This window comes from Stegostoma tigrinum, chromosome 1 (assembly GCF_030684315.1).
Source record: "Stegostoma tigrinum isolate sSteTig4 chromosome 1, sSteTig4.hap1, whole genome shotgun sequence".
Lineage (NCBI taxonomy): Eukaryota > Metazoa > Chordata > Chondrichthyes > Orectolobiformes > Stegostomatidae > Stegostoma > Stegostoma tigrinum.
The window spans coordinates 70,287,368-70,305,780 of NC_081354.1; the positions used below are offsets into that span (position 1 = coordinate 70,287,368).

Genomic DNA, 18,413 nt, shown 5'->3' on the forward strand with positions numbered 1-18,413 from the left:
ACTGGGGTGTCCAAAACCAGGGGTCGTGTTCTAAGGATATGAGGTAGGAGTGAGATGAGGAGAAATTTCTTCACCAAGATACTAGCGAGCCTGTTAAAATCCTCTGCCACCAAAAGTAGTTGAGGCCAAAGTGTTGAATGCCTGTAGGTGTAGCTCTTCAGTCTAAAGGAATCAAAGGATATGGGATACAGCAGGAACAAGTTACTGAGTCAGATGATCTGCCATGACCATGCTAAATGGTGCAGTGGGTTTAAAGGGTCAGGTGGCTTAGTACTCCTATTTTGTTATGTTTCCAGCAAGAAAACTAACAACTGAAAAGACTTTTGGAGATTTATTTTCTGATTTTACTTAATTATTGAATTGTTTCTTTATTGATTGCACAGAAATTTGAGTGACTTTAAATACTTCACATCTTATAGCCTTCCGAACAGACAGTTGTTACTTGAGATGTAATATTTTGATTGCTGTTGCTGCTTTTCATGGAATCTACAACACAGAAGCAGACTAGCTAGTGTTTACACTCAATGAGCCTATTCACACTTTAATTACCTGTTTGAAATCCTAGTGGCCGTAACATCACTAAACACCCATGGCAGTTATTAGAATTATTTTGGGACAAGTTAGCCAACATAGTCACAGAGGGCTTTGAAAACAAGGTTGAGAATTTGAAAAGCAAAAATTGTTTGCCTGGGAGCCAGTGTAGCTTGAGACCACATGCGTTATCAGGGAATGGTGCTATTCTGCTTTATACAATAAGCTGTCTTTTAAATACAACATTGTTTGCTTCAGCTACTCGTTATGGCAGCAGATTCCACTTTTTGGAGGAAAATCCTTTTAAATACTTTATTGATGCCTGTCGTACATTTACTCCTGTCTGTTCTACACCACCTCACGTGGAAGCAGTTTCACTGCAGCCACATTATTTTACTGTGCATTTTCCACTTTGCCAACCTGTCAATTGGCAATGATAGATGAAGCTTTGTTTTGCCATTGACTTCAAAATACATTACATTTCTCAAGCTGCATCTTTTCGCAGTGATATTTGACAAGTTTGGACAATGGCTGAAGTATCTTACAAAAATTAATTTCAGTACTGTAAATAAATGGCATTTTACTTTTAACATTTAAGTATGCAAATAAAAAATGGAATATATTCTATCTTCACTTGCTTTGCAATCCAAAGAACTTTTAATGTATCAATATTTTAAATATGATATGATAATGGATGATTGGTTTTCCTTTTGTATTTCAGTGTTTGCTGGATGTCATAAGCACGTACTGTCAGGAGGTTGCAGCATTACTGGTGTATCCTCTATATCGAAGAAGCATCTTCCAGTCAGGCAATTTGCTGCTGTAAAGTAGGATTTATCAGAATGAAATTGTTTATTTTGTCAATTTCTCTATTGAAATGTTTTATTTTGTATTGGATGAATTTCAATTTTTTTTTAATGTATACAATCTAGTTACTATTCTGCATGAGAGCTTTATTAATCATGCATAAGTGGGACAGAGACATGGACATGTATGTATCATATAAATGAAGATGGCAGGGCAGGTTGAGAAATTGTTTAAAATGGAACAAGTAGTACAAAAGCACAGAGTCAGTCTCAGCTGATATATTCTGCCCAATTTTAGGGTTCTACTCTTCCGATGAAATGTAAAAGCTTTGGAGAGGGTGCAGAAAAGATTTGAGACTAAAAGATGCTGGAGCAGAATTTGGACATTTGGTCCATCAGGTCTGCACCAGTTAGATCATGGCCCATCTGATAACCCGCAACTCCACTTTCCTGACTTGTCATCGTATCCCTTCGTTCCCTTACTAACTGAAACTCTTATCTCAGCTTTGAAGATGTTTAATGACCCAACATTAGCAGTCCTCAATGGTAAAGAATTCCATTGATTCACTGCCCTCTGAGAGACAAAAGTTCTTCTCGTTGCTGTCAAAAATGAGGATCCCGCATCCTGAGATTATGCCCTCTGTTTCAAAACTGCCAGGAACAACTGTTGTGCATTTACTGTTAATTTATTTAAGAATCTGTATGTTTCAATAAGTTTGTCTCTCAATCTTCTATATTCCACCATGTATAGGCCCAATCTATTCAAACTCTCCTCGTAAGACAGTCCCTCCATATCATCTGGTATTAGCCTAGAGAACCTGCTCTGGACTTCCTCTGGCAATGTCTCTTTACTTATATAAAGAGTCCAAAACTGTTCATAGTTTTCAATTGAATTGTTTAGCAAGATCCCTATTTTTTAATACTCCTTTTCCTTTTTGCTGTTTCCCATCCTTATCATTTGCTGAATTTATATGCTGACATTTTATGATTTATGCACAGGGTCTCCCACAGGGCCTGTGCTGTAGCTTTCTGCAGTCTTTCTCTATTTAAATAATAATCAGCTTCTCCCTTCCTCTTGCCAAAGTGCATAACTTTATATTTTCCCACGTTTATATTTCATTTGCCAAACTTTTGCTCACTTTCTTAACTATTTATATCCCTCTAAAGCTTCTTTGTGTCATCCTCACCACTTGCCTTTCCACTATTTCTGTGTGAATGCAAACTTGGCTATTTATAATATTGATTCCAGGGATAAGAACTTGAAATATATAGAGAGATTCAAACATAATAATTTAGGCAAGATACTAACTAGATTCTAATGGAGTTAGTATCTTTTGTAGATCATGCACGGGCAGCTGAGATGTTGTTTGCAATTTGTGTATTTTGTTGGAACCTCGGGTACCTTGTGGGTGTCAACGTGTGGAAGTAGTAACCTCCAGCTGCTTGCGCCAAAACTCGGGATTTCTGAGTTTGAGGTGAACTGAACTCACAGTGGTGTAGGAATTCTTTGATCAGACATTCTAGGAGTAAAGCACCCACTAGGCAATAAGTGTTCAGGATTGTGGCGAGATTTCGATTGGGAAGGGACAAGTAGTACAGGAGCTTTTGAGGTGTGCGACACTGTCAAATAAGTATACCACACTGGGGATTGCTGAGAGTTATGACACCCTTGAAGGAGTGCAATCCAGACATAGTATCAATAGTCAAGGGATTGCACAGGGTATTGTACCCTGTTATGTTCCCCACACTTTTGGAAGGATGTGAAGGTTCTTGAGACAGTGCAGAGGAGGTTTACGACATTGGTCCCAGGAATGGGGCAATTTAGGTGTAAGGTCTGCATGGGATAAACAGATTTATTTTCTTTGGAGTAACAGAGATTTAAGAGACACCTGCTAAAGATGGTGATGGTACAAAGAGTAATGGATACAAATTCAAATCTTTGGACTAGAGACTGAGGATGAAATGAAGATGATGATGACGTGGTCAGAGTGGAGATATTCAAAAATTTCAAAAAGAAATTATTATGCACTTGAGCAAATTAACCTGCAGACTTTCAGGAATAGAATGGGGAATCGGACTTACAGGTTTGTTAAGGTTTTTGAGTAGATTCGTAGCTCGGCTTGTGGATGCAGTGGTTGAATCGTTAGTTTGTACATGTTTCATTACCCTGCTGGGTAACATCTTCAGTGCGACGTTCGATGAAGTGCGGTGGTGTTTTCCTGCCAGGTAGTTAAACTCTGCAGTCCCTCGGATTTGATTATCTCATTTCCAGTTTCCCTTTACAGTGCTGTATATATAGGGTCTAGTTCTGTGTGTTTGTTGATGGCCTTCTTGGTGGAGAACCAGGCCTCTAGGAATTCCCGTGCTTGTCTCTGTTTGCCCTGTCTTCGGATCCTGGTGTTGTCCCAATCGAACATGTGATTCTCCTTATCCATGTGAATGGAGGTGAGTGAGTATTGTTCGTGTCTTTTTGTTGCTAGTTGGTGTTCATGTACTTTTGTGGCCAATATTCTCCCTGTCTGTCCAATGTCATGTTTGTCGCAGTCTTTGCAAGGGATTTTGTATACTAGAGACAATGCGAACTGCAGATGCTGGAGAATCCAAGATAACAAAGTGTGGAGCTGGGTGAACACAGCAGGCCAAGCAGCACCTTTGAAGCACAAAAGCTGACGTTTCACGCCTAGACCCATCATCAGAAAGGGGGGATGGGGAGAGGGTTTGGAAATAAATAGGGAGAGACGGGGAGGCGGATTGAAGATGGATAGAGGAGAAGATAGGCAGAGAGGAGACAGACAAGCGAAAGGAGTGTAGGTGGGGAGATAGGGAAGGGGATAGGTCAGAACGGGGAGGACGGACAGGTCAAGGGGGCAGGATGAGGTTAGAAGGTAGGAAGTGGAGGTGTGGCTTGAGGTGGGAGGAGGAGATAGGTGAGAGGAAGAACAGGTTAGGGAGGCGGGGACGAACCCTGCAGTGGTTGGGAACGCCCTCGACTGTGTCTCCTGCATTTCCCGTAACTCATCCCTCACACCCCGTTCCCGCAATAACTGCCAAAAGAGAATCCCCCTCGTCCTCACATACCACCCCACCAACTTTTGGATCCAATGCATCATCCTCCGACACTTCTGCCATCTACAATCTGACCCCACCACCAAAGACATTTTTCCATCCCCACCCTTGTCTGCTTTCCGGAGGGACCACTCTCTCCGTGACTCCCTTGTCTGCTCCACACACCCCTCCAGCCCCACCACACCCGGCACTTTCCCCTGCAACCGCAGGAAGTGCTACACTTGCCCCGACACCTTCTCCCTCACCCCCATCCCAGGCCCCAAGAAGACTTTCCACATCAAACACATGTTCACCTGCACATCTGCCAGTGTGGTATACTGCATCCACTGTATCCATTGTGGCTCCCTGTACATTGCGGAAACCAAGCCCAGGCTTGGGGACTGCTTTGCAGAACACCTACGCTCAGCTTGCAATAAACAAATGCCCCTCCCAGTCGCGAACCATTTCAACTCCCCCCTCCCATTCCTTAGATGACATGTCCATCCTAGGCCTCCTGCAGTGCCACAACGATGCCACCTGAATGTTGCAGGAACAGCAACTCATATTCCGCTTAGGAACCCTGCAGCCCAACGGTATCAATGTGGATTTCACAAGCTTCAAAATCTCCCCTTCCCGCACTGCATCCCAAAACCAGCCCAGGGTAAAGGGTCTTTGGTTTGAGTTAGCAGTTGGTGTAGTGTTGACGTGGGTTTGTGTGCTACTCTGATGCCCAATGTTCATAGCAATCTTGTGGTCAGTTAGGATATGTTCTTGATGTATGATAGCGCGATGAGTGTGTTAGGACATGCAGTTTCTTCCTGTTGTTCTTATGATAGGCATCGTCGGATCCACTTGCTTGGCTATGTGTTGTCCTTAAATACTTGGTGGAGGTACTCTTCTTCTTTTTGACGTAATTCTGGGTTGCTACAGTGTGTTGTCGCTCATTTAAGTAGTGTTTTCATGCAACTTCGTTTGTGAGTGTTAATGGTTACTGTTGAAATTCACTACTTGGTCATTGTGTGTGTGGGTCTTCTGTGTACCTTTGTCTGGAATTCCCCATTGGCCCTGCATTCTACCATGATGTCCAGGAATTGTTTGCTCTGCAGAGATCCTGTATGGATTAAATGTGCCAAATGGTCTCCTGTGTCGCAATGACTGTATTTCTGTGATTAGAGAATTTGGGGTGTTCTCAGTCGAAAAGATTCAGAGCAACCTTGATAGTGGTCATTAGGGCCTCAACAGAGCAGATCTTGAGAAGTTTTTCCTATTGGCAGAAATCAGAGGATACTGATTTAAAGAAACAATGACATTATGAGGAAAAATCCTTTTGCATGCAGCAAGTAGTTAGAATGTAGAATATGCAACCGAGATGTTTGTGGATGCAGATTTAATTGATGCTTTCATAAGAGACTGGAATAAATTCCTGAAGGAAATAATTTGCAGGGTTCCAGGATAAGCTTGGGGGAATGAGCCCAAATCTGTTCTTGCGGAAAGCCTTTAAGGACATAATACGCAATGTAGCTTTCTTTTGTGCTGTAAACATCCTGTGATTCTCATCATTAATGAATGGAACTAGGTTAACATGCTGACTTCTATTACCTGTCACGTTTATGAAATATATTTGGTGAAAGTCTCCTATATCTAGCCTTTAGCTAACAATCATATTGTGCAATGAGTCTGAATGGTCTTTGGCATTTCCTTCTAAACATTAATTCAAAGCAGAATTTGATCTGCAATTTTGCCACCTCAAGAAATCATTGGATAGTTTTAGGCACAGGGTTGACTGTTGAGGTGGTTGGGACACATTACTCAATTGCTTGTTGCATTTTGTTGACAGTTGGTATATTCTCCCACTTTTAGCATCCATTTTCCATTTCCAGATTAGTGTCCTTGATGATTTCAGAAAATTATGAAAAGCATCTAAGTTCACAGTTTAGAACATTTATTTTATTAAAATGCCTACAACTGATCAGTGAAGTATAATCTGAATAATAACCATCATTCCAAAAACAGCTTATTTCAAGGTGTAGCTTGAAATTTAGGGGATGCCAAGCATTTAGCAAATCTGACATTGCGTTGTTGCACCACATGAAAAAGCAATGAGATGCCCCTCATTAGAGAATTTGATACCGATATAATTTCAGAAGCAGTATCACTCCACAATGCCACTTTTGATCTCAAGAAGTGAAGCCAATTATTTTTGTAATATTAATAAAAGACAGTGGGTTGGAATGTCTTTGGTACCATCAAAAACCTAAAATAGCCCAGCAGATTATCTGGGCTCTTCTTAAATGTAAAAAGTTAAATTAAATAACGTGGCATCCAAAATAACATCCAACAACATAAAGTGAAAGCAGGATGAATGGCCTCTTCCAGGTTATCTTGTACTAAACCGAAAATGCTAAATTGGCACCGATTCAGCTGCAGTGATTCTGTTTATCATGTTGCAGTGATGCAGAAATTCACAAGCTATTACTTAAGATGTGTAAAATCTTCTGCTGTCCGACTGCCAGCTGAGAGTTTTTTTTTTCTCATCTTTCACCTCGCTCATGTATTCCATTTTTAATATTCTGTGATATACTTTACAGCTTAATGCTTTTGATTTTTGATACCGTCCGTCTGTGTGTGCCTCTCTCTTTCTTTCTTTCTTTCTTTCCTTTCTTTCTTTCTTTCCTTTCCTTTTTTCTCTCTCTTTCTTTCTCTCTTTCTTTCCTTTCCTTCTCTCTCTTTCTTTCTTTCTTTTCTTTCCTTCTTTCTCTCTCTTTCTTCTTTCTTTCTGTCTTTCTTTCCTTCTTTCTCTCTCTCTTTTCTCTCTCTCTTTCCTCTCTCTCTTTTCTCTCTTTGGCTGTAACACTCTTCTTCACTCTTCTGCTATCCTGATGCACTTTGTGTACCATGCAAAACAACACTTTTCACTATATTTCAGTACATGTAACAATAATAAAATCAATTAATCAATCAATCAATTTTTCCACTCAAATCTTTAAAATGAATAGAAATTAAATAAAATTCCAAGATCCTTTGTTATCAGGTAATTGGACAAGTTGTTTCCTTAGGATGAACCGCATACTGCATAAGAAATGTTATTGAAACTTATTTTTTTCTTTACTGACATGTTCACTTGTGCATTATGGAGACAGCTTCATCTGTAGAATTTAAATTTTAAAAAAATCACCGGTTTTGATTTATGTGCTATCCGGTATTTGCCGAGAAAAATTATTTGACAATTTTCTGTGTTTTTTAATGCAAGAGCTGTCAAAACAGAGAAGAAAGAACCAAAGAAAGAAAACCTGAAACCTAAAAGTGAAAGCAAAACAGACTCAAACAGACATAAACCATTTGGCCTGACAGCTTGGGAACCAGTCGATGATGTCTACCGGATCCAGTATTATCCAAAGAAAGTGCATGACATTGAAACTGCAGTTGACATGCTGAAGAAGTTTCAGCAGTTAGACTTTACTTACCCGAGGCAACCTGTTTATATTGATCTGCGGCTTGACATGAAACTGGAAAAGAAGGTGAAGTTTTCACACCTGTACTTAACATTATTGGGAAGAAGCTTGATTTATAGAAAACTTCAGGAAGTTAAATCATTAAAATTACTTGTTCTTAAATTAATTTTTCTATAATTAATTGATTAAGTTCCATCCAAATGTTTGTGTTTTTTGTTGTGCCAAGTGTAGAATAAGCCACCTGCAACTAGGTATGTCTTGCTGGAATGATTGCACTCAAAACAAGTACCTGTTGAGGTATCTGTCGCTTTCATTTCACAGACCTTCTATCAGATACAAATATTCTGAAAAACCCCTGCTGTTTGTGTCTGTAATATGCATTTTCTTGGGATTGATGTACTGACACCAGTACTTAATGTCAGTTCAGGTTTGCAGCCTAATTGGACTGTGAAAATCAAATCTGTTAATTTGGGTGTTTTTCTCCTTATACTAACTCTGCTGCTTCTCAGATGATCCCAGACTGCATGACAAAAGAATTTAAAATAAGGAAAAGAATGGGGTACAAAAGATTTCCGACTGTGCTCAATTGGTATTCTGTGTGCAAGACTCCTCTTGGTTTACAAATATCGGAAATTATCTATTTATTATGCTGGCAAACTGGAAGTGGTTAGGAGTAGGATAGGAGTATCAGTTTGTAAGAAATGCATTATAAAAATAAGTTAAATTCCTGTCTTCACATTTCTTTCTCTCTCCCTTATGGACCATCTCAAACCCCACTCCTAAGTCAAGCAAACAGGAAGATTAACTGCTCTCATTGACTGATCTGTCAGTTATTCGTGACTTGTGAGGTAGTTGCAAGAGGAAGGACTATGGAGTTGCTTTCTTTATAAGTTATTCTTAGTTGAGATACAGAAACGTTAAGGATGGAATTTTACGAAGCCACAATAAAAGTCCTTGCCATTCTTTGTAAAGCAGCTTGGATACAGTTGAAAATTGTTTAGTTTGTAACTTTGTATTTTCTGTTGTACCCCAGAAAAAAGTGGATCCATTTGTCAGTATTGTACATTTGCCTTACGCTTTTACAACTACAGCCAGCAAAGTGCTGGTATTCACAGAGGTGAGTAAGAGTTATATATTCATTTATTTTTCCTTTTGGTTTCCATAAAGCCTTATAATTGAGGAGGAAACAAATTATCCTTCTGTTTTTAATAGAAAGTCTGCCGAAAATTTCAAAGGACAGAAATCTTAAGTGTGTGGACCTTTTTATATGAGAGGAGCATGAGCTGCAGAGTCTGGAATAACATTTTGTAAGGGATGAGGTATAGAAGACTACCAAAGTGAAAAATTGAACACTTCAGATCTGATTTATTTTGTTATGTCTATGCATAACTTGAGAGTCTTTTTCAAATACAAAAAGATCTGCAATTTGTTCAAGTAACCTGTGAAATAGATACCTATCTAATAATTGTGTTTATTCCGATGTTGATTTTTTGTCACTTGTGAAATGTAAATTTTATTTCACTTAGAGAATTATTTCAAAGCTAGCATTGACCACCACCCCCCCCGCCACCGAGTAACAAACCATGAGGAGTATTGCATTTGGTCTGTAAATTATTGTTGTTCTTGCAGACTCCAGAAGAAGCTGCTGTGGCTCAGAAACATGGAGCAGATATTGTGGGTGGAACAGAGCTCATTCAGAAAGTATGTACTTATGAGCACAATGATTTTCTAACATTATGAGAGGAAATGTATGCATCGATAAAAGGGTTTCTTTTGATATTACCATGCTAAAATATTAACATAATTTTTCAATGCTTCAAGTTGTTTATGCTGTATTTGGAACTTTAACTGTGTCAGGATCTTCTGCCTCCAAGTTCTTTTGGACCAATTACTTTTGTATACTCAACGTAGACACGTTAGCGTGAGGTCATAGCAGGTTTTGTGAGAAAAATGTTTTGTATGATGAACAGCCCTTTGTCCAATATCTATGGTGGCAGAGATACCTCTGTGATAGAATACTCGTAGAACCCTAGTCCATAGACAGAAAAGTGTCTCTGTCATTGTGGATGCCTGACAAAGAATTCCTCATTTGACTAAAGCTGTTCTTTTTGTAAGATGCTGCCTCCTTCCACTGACTCTCACGTACTGATCTCAACAGTCCCCCAGATCAAGGAAAGGCCCAAAAAGAGCAAGAATCCCCAGTTGTTTGCTACTCAACATCATCACCACCACCCTACACTTTTTCTTTTCAGCAATGGCTAATTGCATCTCTTCCTTTTGTCCATGCTTGATTTTATTTTTTTAGTCTACAGTAATGATGGGTCTGCTTCTTTGGAGTTAAGATAGATGGTTATCCTAGGTGTCGCTGTAGTTCCGTAAAATGCCCAACAATTTAACAGTTTTCCTGCAGATTCACTGCTCAGTTAGAAACATATTGTTGCACTGCTACCCATACATAGAAAACCACGCTAGGCCATTCAGCTGTTTGAATCAGCTCAGCCATGATTATGATAATGTTATGGCCTTGACTGCTTGTGGTAGTGAATTCCACATGCTCATCATTTGTCTGTTTGAAGAAATATTTTGTCATTTCAGTCCTAAATGATTAATCTTGTTCCTTATATATGACGTGATTTGCTTCCCCTCTCTATCGATCCTCAAACTTAAGGATTTTGAGTAAACTAGTACTGCCAGCTGTTAGATTTCCTTGCTTACTTTCATTGTTAGTCCCTTTATATTGGTGGGAAATCTAAATTAATTTGTTCAAAATGAGAGTAGTTTGAAATGAAATGGGAATTGAGATGGAAAATGTCAAATCAACTGAACTAGATGCAATGGTACAGATGGTGACTCTTGGCATTGTTGTAGCTGATTTAGATGCTAATCCTGAAAGTTGGAGGACTTCCATAATAGTTTCACAGGAAAAGTTGGAGGATTTATATCTGAAACCCTGACATCTCTCTTACCCGCTTCCCCCAACCATCCAGTTAGACCATCCTACATGCAGTCTCCCACGCGTGCGCAAAACACACAGACAGGCACACACGCATGCACAAGCCGAACTGTGCAAGGACCATAACAACATTCTGGCCAACTAAAATTCGAAGAAGGGTTCATTTCTTACATGCAGATGTGGGGAATGCTCTGCAATGCAGGCACATGAGCAAATATACAAGAAGAGATTGGATGTGAAAAGATGCAGAGACTATTCAATTAGTCACTTATGAATAGCTTTTTTTAAAAAAAATTGATTATCTTTTATTAATTGATGGAATGTTTGCATTGCTGGCTATACCAGCATTTATTGCCAAATCTTGTTTGTCCTTGAGAAGGTGTGATCTGCTTTCTTGAACTGCTACAGTCCATTGCATATAGACCAAAATGCTATTGCAGAGGAAATTTCAGGATTTTGAACCAGTAAAAGGGTTTCCAAGGCACTGTCTAAGAATTGTGGTGAATTTCTGCAGGGCATCTTAGAATATCATTTACAAGTTAGTGTGAATTGTACCATGTACATGCAGCAAAGATACACTTTGTTGAATTTTTACATTGAATGCATGTGGCAATAAATGATTCATTCAATTCCATTCAGTTCACTTCTGACCTTCTGATGATGATAGAATGGTCATTGACAAAGCGAATGAAAATGGTTGGGCCTAGCACACTCCCCTGAGGAAATTCTGAACAGTTATTCTGGACACTGAGTAACTGACCACCAATAATCATTAACATCTTCCCTTGTGCCAGGTAGGAGTCTAATGAGCAGCGAGTCTTCCTGCTGATTTTCATTGATTCCAGCTTTGCTCAAGCTCCTTGATGCTACAGTTGGTCAAATGTGATCTTCATGGCAAGGGCAGTCAACTTCATATCACCTTTTGGAGTTCAGCTCTTCTTGTCCATTTATCAGCAAAGGCTGTAATGAGGTGAGGAGCTGAGTGGCCTTGGCAGAACCCCAACTGAATATCAGTGAGCAAGTTATTGCTAAGCAAGTACTGCTTGATAGCACTGTTGATGACAATGTCCCTTACATTTGTAAAAGATCAAGAGTAGACTGGGGTGATAATTGGCCATGTTAAATATGTCCTACTTCTTGTGTACAGGACATACCTGTGCCATTTTCCTCTCTACTGGGTAGATACCAGTGTTGTAGCCATACTGGAAAGCTTGGCTAGAGCCGTAGAAAGCTTTAGCATTATTACTTGAATGCTGTCAAGACACACAGCTTTTACAGTTTGTAGTACCTCCAGCTGTTTCCTGTTTTCATATGGAATGAGCTAAGTTGGCTAAAAATTGGCATCTGTGATGCCAAGGACCTCTAGAGGAGGCCAGGATGAATCATCCACTTGGTATTTCTGACTGAAGTTTGTTCTGAATGCTTCAACATTATCTTTCAATTTTAGGTGCTGAATTCCCTCATCCTTGAGGATAGCAATATTTGTAGACCTTCCTCCTCCAATGAATGGTTTAATTGTCCTCTTCCGTTAATAACTGGTTATGATAGGGCTGTAGAGTTTTTAAATCTGGTCCATTGGTTGTGAAATTGTTTTGCTGTATTTGTCACTTGAAGTATACACTGTTTGACATGCAAGCAATTTTGTTATGTAGCGTCATCAAGTTGACACCTTGTTCCTAGGTGTCCGCTGCTGCTTCTGGCATGCCCTCCTGCATTCTTTGCTGAACCAGGGTTGTTTGGCTGACTTGTTGGTAATAGTAGAGTGAGGAATATGCCAGGCCATGAGGTTGCAAATGTGTTGGAGGACAGGTCTTCTGCTGCTAATTGTCTACAGTGTCTTGTAGATTCAACTAGGGCAACCTCAAGAATGTGCTACTAAGATACCACCAACATGTCTCTTGTCCCACCAGAGGCCCAAACATCCTGGACCATTGCCACACAACCATCAAAGACACCTACTATTCCATTCCCTGCCCACATTTTGGTAAATCAGACTATAAGTCTGTGTGAAATTGCTTGGTTTCAAGCAGAAACCTGAAGCATGAGGATCCAGCATGGAAAGTCATACAGTTCTGGTCTGAAGTAATCTGCGTGATTGTTTGGATTCAGTGGACTGGTCCATATTCAAGAATTCAGTGCTCAACTTAATTGAGTATGCCACAACCATCATAGACTTATCAGCATACCAAAGATGTTAATCCAAGTGTTCCCCAACTGGAAATTCCAAGTCTCAAAATAAATGTCTTTATTTACACACGACTCACCAAATTTTGAGTATGCCACACTACATGCACTTACAAATAAAAGTCTTACGGCATTTACTGCAACCTCAGAAGAGCACTTCATGCCTCATTAGTGTGCATTTCACCCAGTATCTATGCCCTAACTGTTGCTGTTCGTCAGAAGTATAGCAAAATTATGTGCAGTTTCGCTTAAGATTTGAAACAAGGCATTTTATTTAACATAAGACCCTTACACCAAAAGGAAAGATTAGACTTCTGTCAATTAAGTGGGCTGAATTAAGACACAGTTTTCACAACTAAAAGGAAAACTTTCTGACCCATCATGTCATCTAATTCTCTAATGCATTGTTGGAGTACAAACATATCACTTTGGTGCATTGAAGAAAAAAAAAGTAAGCATTTTATTCTTCATCTTGAATAATTTACAAACAATTTTATTTTCAGATCTTGGATGATGAAATTCAAGCAGATTTCTACGTGTCTGTTCCTGACATGGTATCAAAACTCGTGCCTCTCAAGAACAAACTAAGAAAAAAGTTTCCTAAAAGCAAACGGGGTAAGGAAATAATTAAACATAATTCATAATTTATAATAAATTTGTGAGGAATAAAACATCAGAAAAATGAACTCTATCGATTAGTAATAAAGTTTTCCATAATAATCATTCCCTGCAGAAATCAATGAAAAAGTAAATAATAAATGTTGCTTGCTTGATGAAATAAATGTAGAAGTTTTTACAAATGAGATGTAATTTTAACCTAAAAAATTGATGATTCTATCCTTTCTCAGTAAGTGGATTAGTTATTTATAACCAGCTGTTTCAATTAGATCGTTCAATTAAGTATTTGAAAGAGGTTGCATGACTTCATTTTAACAATGATTTTATTGTCAACCAAAATAGGCCTGTGCAACCCAGTAGGTGAAAGCAAGCAAGAAGGAGCCTATGCTGCAGGTTTCTTTCTCCCTCCCTCTGTCCGTCCGCCCGCCCCTCCCTCTCCTCCACCCCACCCCACCCCAATTCAGACCATAAGGTGCTGCAGTTGTACTGTGTTTAGACAGTAACATTCTCAGACTGTCACTGAACATTTTAATGTGTTAGATCACAGGTTTGTATTGGTACAATAAAAGAACATGTTTTCCAATTTTTTTTCCCCTCTCTAGAGGTTTCTACAAATTTAATTTAAGTCAAAAGCGTTCCAACTTCATTCCCCTGATATGTTGGCCGTAGACCACAAGCCTGGGCAGGGATTACACAGTCAAGGCAAATCTGCCCAAATGTGTGTCTTTTCTATCAAGGACTGGTGGATTATTTCATAATCAAGAACCTCTGTACCTTTCCAACATTGACGAATGCTTCAAGGCATTTAACAGTGGAGGAATACATAAATGCTGAAGAAACAATTATGAAGGGAGTTGATCTAAAAGCTTAATCAAAAAAGAGAGGTTCTAAAGAAACAGGCAGGTAATTTTACAAGGGACGCTGAGATTTCTGAAGAAACTGTTATTGGTGAGGGTGAGGGATGTATTGGGAAAGGGTCCACAAAGTCCAGAATAAGTTTTGAAAGAGCATTTGTAGTGTTGAAAAATGTTGCAGAATTACGGAAAGGCAATGATATGGAGAGATGCTGGGTGGGTATTTAAAATTTGAAGGTATTAAGAGTCTGGAAACCAGTGTAAGTCAGAAAGCAAAGGAGTGTTGCATGAGACAATCTCAGTGCAGGATTGTACACTGACAGCAAGTTTTGGGTCAGATAAAATTTCCAAAAAGCAGAATATGGTTTGCTGGCAAGGAGAATAAATTATTGAAGAAATAATGTGGATTCACATCACAGAGAGTTGATTAATTCCCTTATTGGTTACTCAAACAATATATTAATATAAGAAATCGGAGCATGTGTAGGACAACCAGCCCCTTCCACCATTTATTGATATCACAACTGATCTTCTATCTGAACACAATTTTCCTGCTGTAGCTGTAACTCTTGATATTTATAATCAATGGAAACCAATCAATCCTAATCACGATTATACTCGATAACTGAGCTTCCACAGCCTTCTGGAGCAGAAAGTTGCAAAGATTCAGCTCTTTCTGTATGAAGAAATTCCTCTGCATTTCAATCCTAAATGGTCCACAGTTTATTATGGAATTCTGTCCTTTCGTTTCTATTTGCTAGCTGTGCCTGCATGTTAATTTCCAGTAATGAAGGAGGACATTAAAGTTCCTTTTTGAATCCAGCATTTAGGAGAGAGTGTATTTCTGTTCTTCGTAACAAAGTGCATAATCTTTCTTTTCTCCACATCGAGTTCCATCTGCCAAATATTTTCCCACCCACTTAGCATTTCCAAAAGTCCCTAAAGCGTTTTTGCATCCTCCTCTCTCAACTCTCATTTCCCTCTAGCTTTGTGTCATCTGCAGAGTTAGAAATATTGCATTTAATAATCACATCCAAATCATTGTATGGATTATGACTTGGAAGCACTGAACCTTGTGTATTCTACTAATCATACCGTGTCAACTGGAAAATGACGAATCATTTCAGATTTTATTTTATGTTCATTAACCAAGTTTTCATCTGAGAAGAAGCACTGCCAACTGTCTATGGATTATATGACTGTTTACATTTCTACTAATCCAGAAATATCCATTGACTGCTGCATTGTTTTGTGGTTTCAATTTTGACTCATAATTTGAATTTCAAAAATTGCACATGAATCTCAAGTGCAGAATGTGATCAACTGTGGAAAGAATTGCAGTCAACCCCAGGAAAACACAGATAGAGCAGATTGTTGTTTAATTAAAATAGCATGCTAAAATTGTGAAAAATGGAATAGAGAGAAAATTTTTAAAAATTCTGTATTCATATATGCCTCAAAACTGGTACCCTGTGGCAATTGTAGAATTTAAGCACAGTATGTTCCATAATTTTTAGTTACATTTGGTTCGGCCCAGTAATAAAGATGGGACCCTCTGAAAGTGTTTTTACAAATTACGCAAACAGTTCAAGGACAGCTGAACAGCACTTCGAGTCAGTTACTTCGACGAATCAAAGAAGAGGATCTAAGCAGTGACAGCACTGCTAGAGGGCTGTTCAGCCATATGACCCAAGTGCTGGATCTATGCTTTAAAAAACACTAGGGCTAAAAAGAAGGCTTGGGAGCCCCAATGATTGTTCAGTGCTGCTGAGAATGAGGGCAAGGATGCCCATGAGCAGTTCTGGGCTTTGCATGTTTTACAAAAGGTAAGAGAAGTTAAGGTGTAGTGCCTTAACTGCTTGATAAATCGCTAAAATTGTGCCAGTAATTAGTTGCTTGAGGACAGTGGCAGGAATCCTAGACAACACATTCTCAGGAGAAGAGATCGAACTAGCATGATGTGAACAATTGTTGAGGTAGTCTGTGATGGAGTGAGGTGAAGTGCACTGCTATCCACTGCAGAAATGGTAGCCTTTTAGAAATCTGCTCAGAGTGGCTACAGTTGCTAGAGTTTTTCCAGTAAATCAATGCTAGACGATATTCAGAATACAAGTGTTTTTTTTTTCAGGAAATGCAAAGGCTAGATCTTCAAAAGTAAAGATTTCACATCTTTTGTGAAGGAAACAGAGCTTCTCTCTGGCCCAATCGCTCAGAAAACTAGGCTCTGCCCTGACTACATCTGCCAATTGATGTAAAAGTCGGTATTCATTCTAGGTGATGAAGGATAATTTTGTTATTTGAGATAATTTTACTTTACAGACTCTGTCTTAAAGTTTATTTTATTTATTTAAAAAAAACTGTGGAGTCTTGTTGCTTTATTATCTTATTAGGTACCTATATTTAATATTTTGTTAGCAAAAATAAGTTGTCATTAATCCTAGCATTTGGCAGTTTTGCCTGAAATTGTCTGGTTTTCCACCCATTAATCAACTTCCTTACTGTGCTGTTCCATTCCCTTCAATACCATGTGTCATGACTTCATAAAACAGAATCCTTTGTGACACCTTATTAAACAGTGCTTGGTCCTTTTTGTCCAATGGCATAGATGGGAAGTGGCAGCAATTTTGCCCTCCCCAATGGTGGAGATCCAGAATATGTATTGTACATTTGTTTCTGATCTTTACCACTTGAAACTAAAGCAAATCTGTTGATTGAAACAGAGGCTGTGATACTTACGTAAAGAAGATCACCATTACCTGTTAACTGATCTTGATACAATTGTGATATGTTATGATGATGTCAAATGCCTACTTTGATGTGTAGCTGCAAATAGAAATTTATTCACTGTTCTGGAATTTATAAAAACCTTAGTAAATTTGAAAATCTTTTTAAAAATGTTGAGATTCAGTTATATAAGCCCGTAAAACCAGCAATCATGTACAGGTAGACAAAGCAACTGTCATTAAAAACTCTAAGATACTTACAGGAGAAGTATCAAAAAATGTTTGTTATTCAGTAAGGTGCAGAGAGAGGCAAATGCGTTGAGGAAAGGAATTGCAGGACCGGCATATATTTTTTGAAAAAAGGCATTAAGTTTCTATTATTTCTAGGAACAGCTATAAATTCCCGTTTTCTGCTCTGCATGAACAAAGTAGGCACATGACATCATTATTATAAATCAAAGATAGCAGTATTAGTGAACAGGAAACATTGATCTATTTTATAAGAGTTAGTTTATAACTTCAAATGGTAAAATACAAGCAATATTTTCAGAGTTACAGTGTAGTGATATATTTTCCTGTTCTCAAGGTCTGGGTTTCCTCCGAGTGGTGTGAAGATGTACATGTTAGGTGGATTAGCCATGCTAAATTGCCCAGTAGTGTCCAGGGGATGCACAAGTTAAATAGATTAGCCATGATAAATGTGAGCTTTCGAGGATAGGCAAGGGGACTAGGTCTGGATGGGATCCCCTTTGGGGGGTCAGTACAGAATCAGTAAGCCGAATGGCATCTCTATGCACTGTAGGCATTCTGTTGTTGATAGTATTCAGGTTCACTTCCAAATTCTCAAGTGCATTTTATTTCTCAAATGCAATTCTCATTTTAGTCTAGTTTGGTATTTTGTGTTTCAGTACGGTATCACCAACTGATTTGAATCAGTTAAAATCCATATAAAATAAGCATTATTTAAAAGTCATTTAAACAAAGAGGGCTTTCACATGAACTAACATACCCACAATAAGTATTACAATCCCTTTTGCAGTGCCCAACACTTTTAGCAAAACTGTAATAGTACAGCAGCAAGTGGAATTGATGGGAAACCAGCTAAATTGATACAAAATTGGCTTGAAGGTAGGAGATAAAGGTTGGTGGAGAGTTGATTTTTCAATCTGGAAGCCTGTGACCAGTGATGTGTCACAAGCATTTGGTGATGGATCCGCTGCCTTTCATCATTTATATAAATAATTTGG

The 18,413-nt window shown here is 38.8% G+C and overlaps 1 protein-coding gene across 1 annotated transcript in view; it reads left to right on the forward strand.

Annotated features, from left to right (window-relative positions):
• The window catches only part of mrpl1 (mitochondrial ribosomal protein L1), a 43,771-nt gene that overhangs the window by 5,435 nt on the left and 19,923 nt on the right, over nt 1–18,413 (forward strand). The window contains exons 2-6 of the mRNA XM_048537944.2: nt 1,253–1,358; nt 7,633–7,900; nt 8,868–8,951; nt 9,464–9,535; nt 13,475–13,586. Of these exons, the coding sequence (XP_048393901.1) occupies nt 1,253–1,358; nt 7,633–7,900; nt 8,868–8,951; nt 9,464–9,535; nt 13,475–13,586 (642 nt within the window). The remainder of the gene's footprint in view (nt 1–1,252; nt 1,359–7,632; nt 7,901–8,867; nt 8,952–9,463; nt 9,536–13,474; nt 13,587–18,413) is intronic.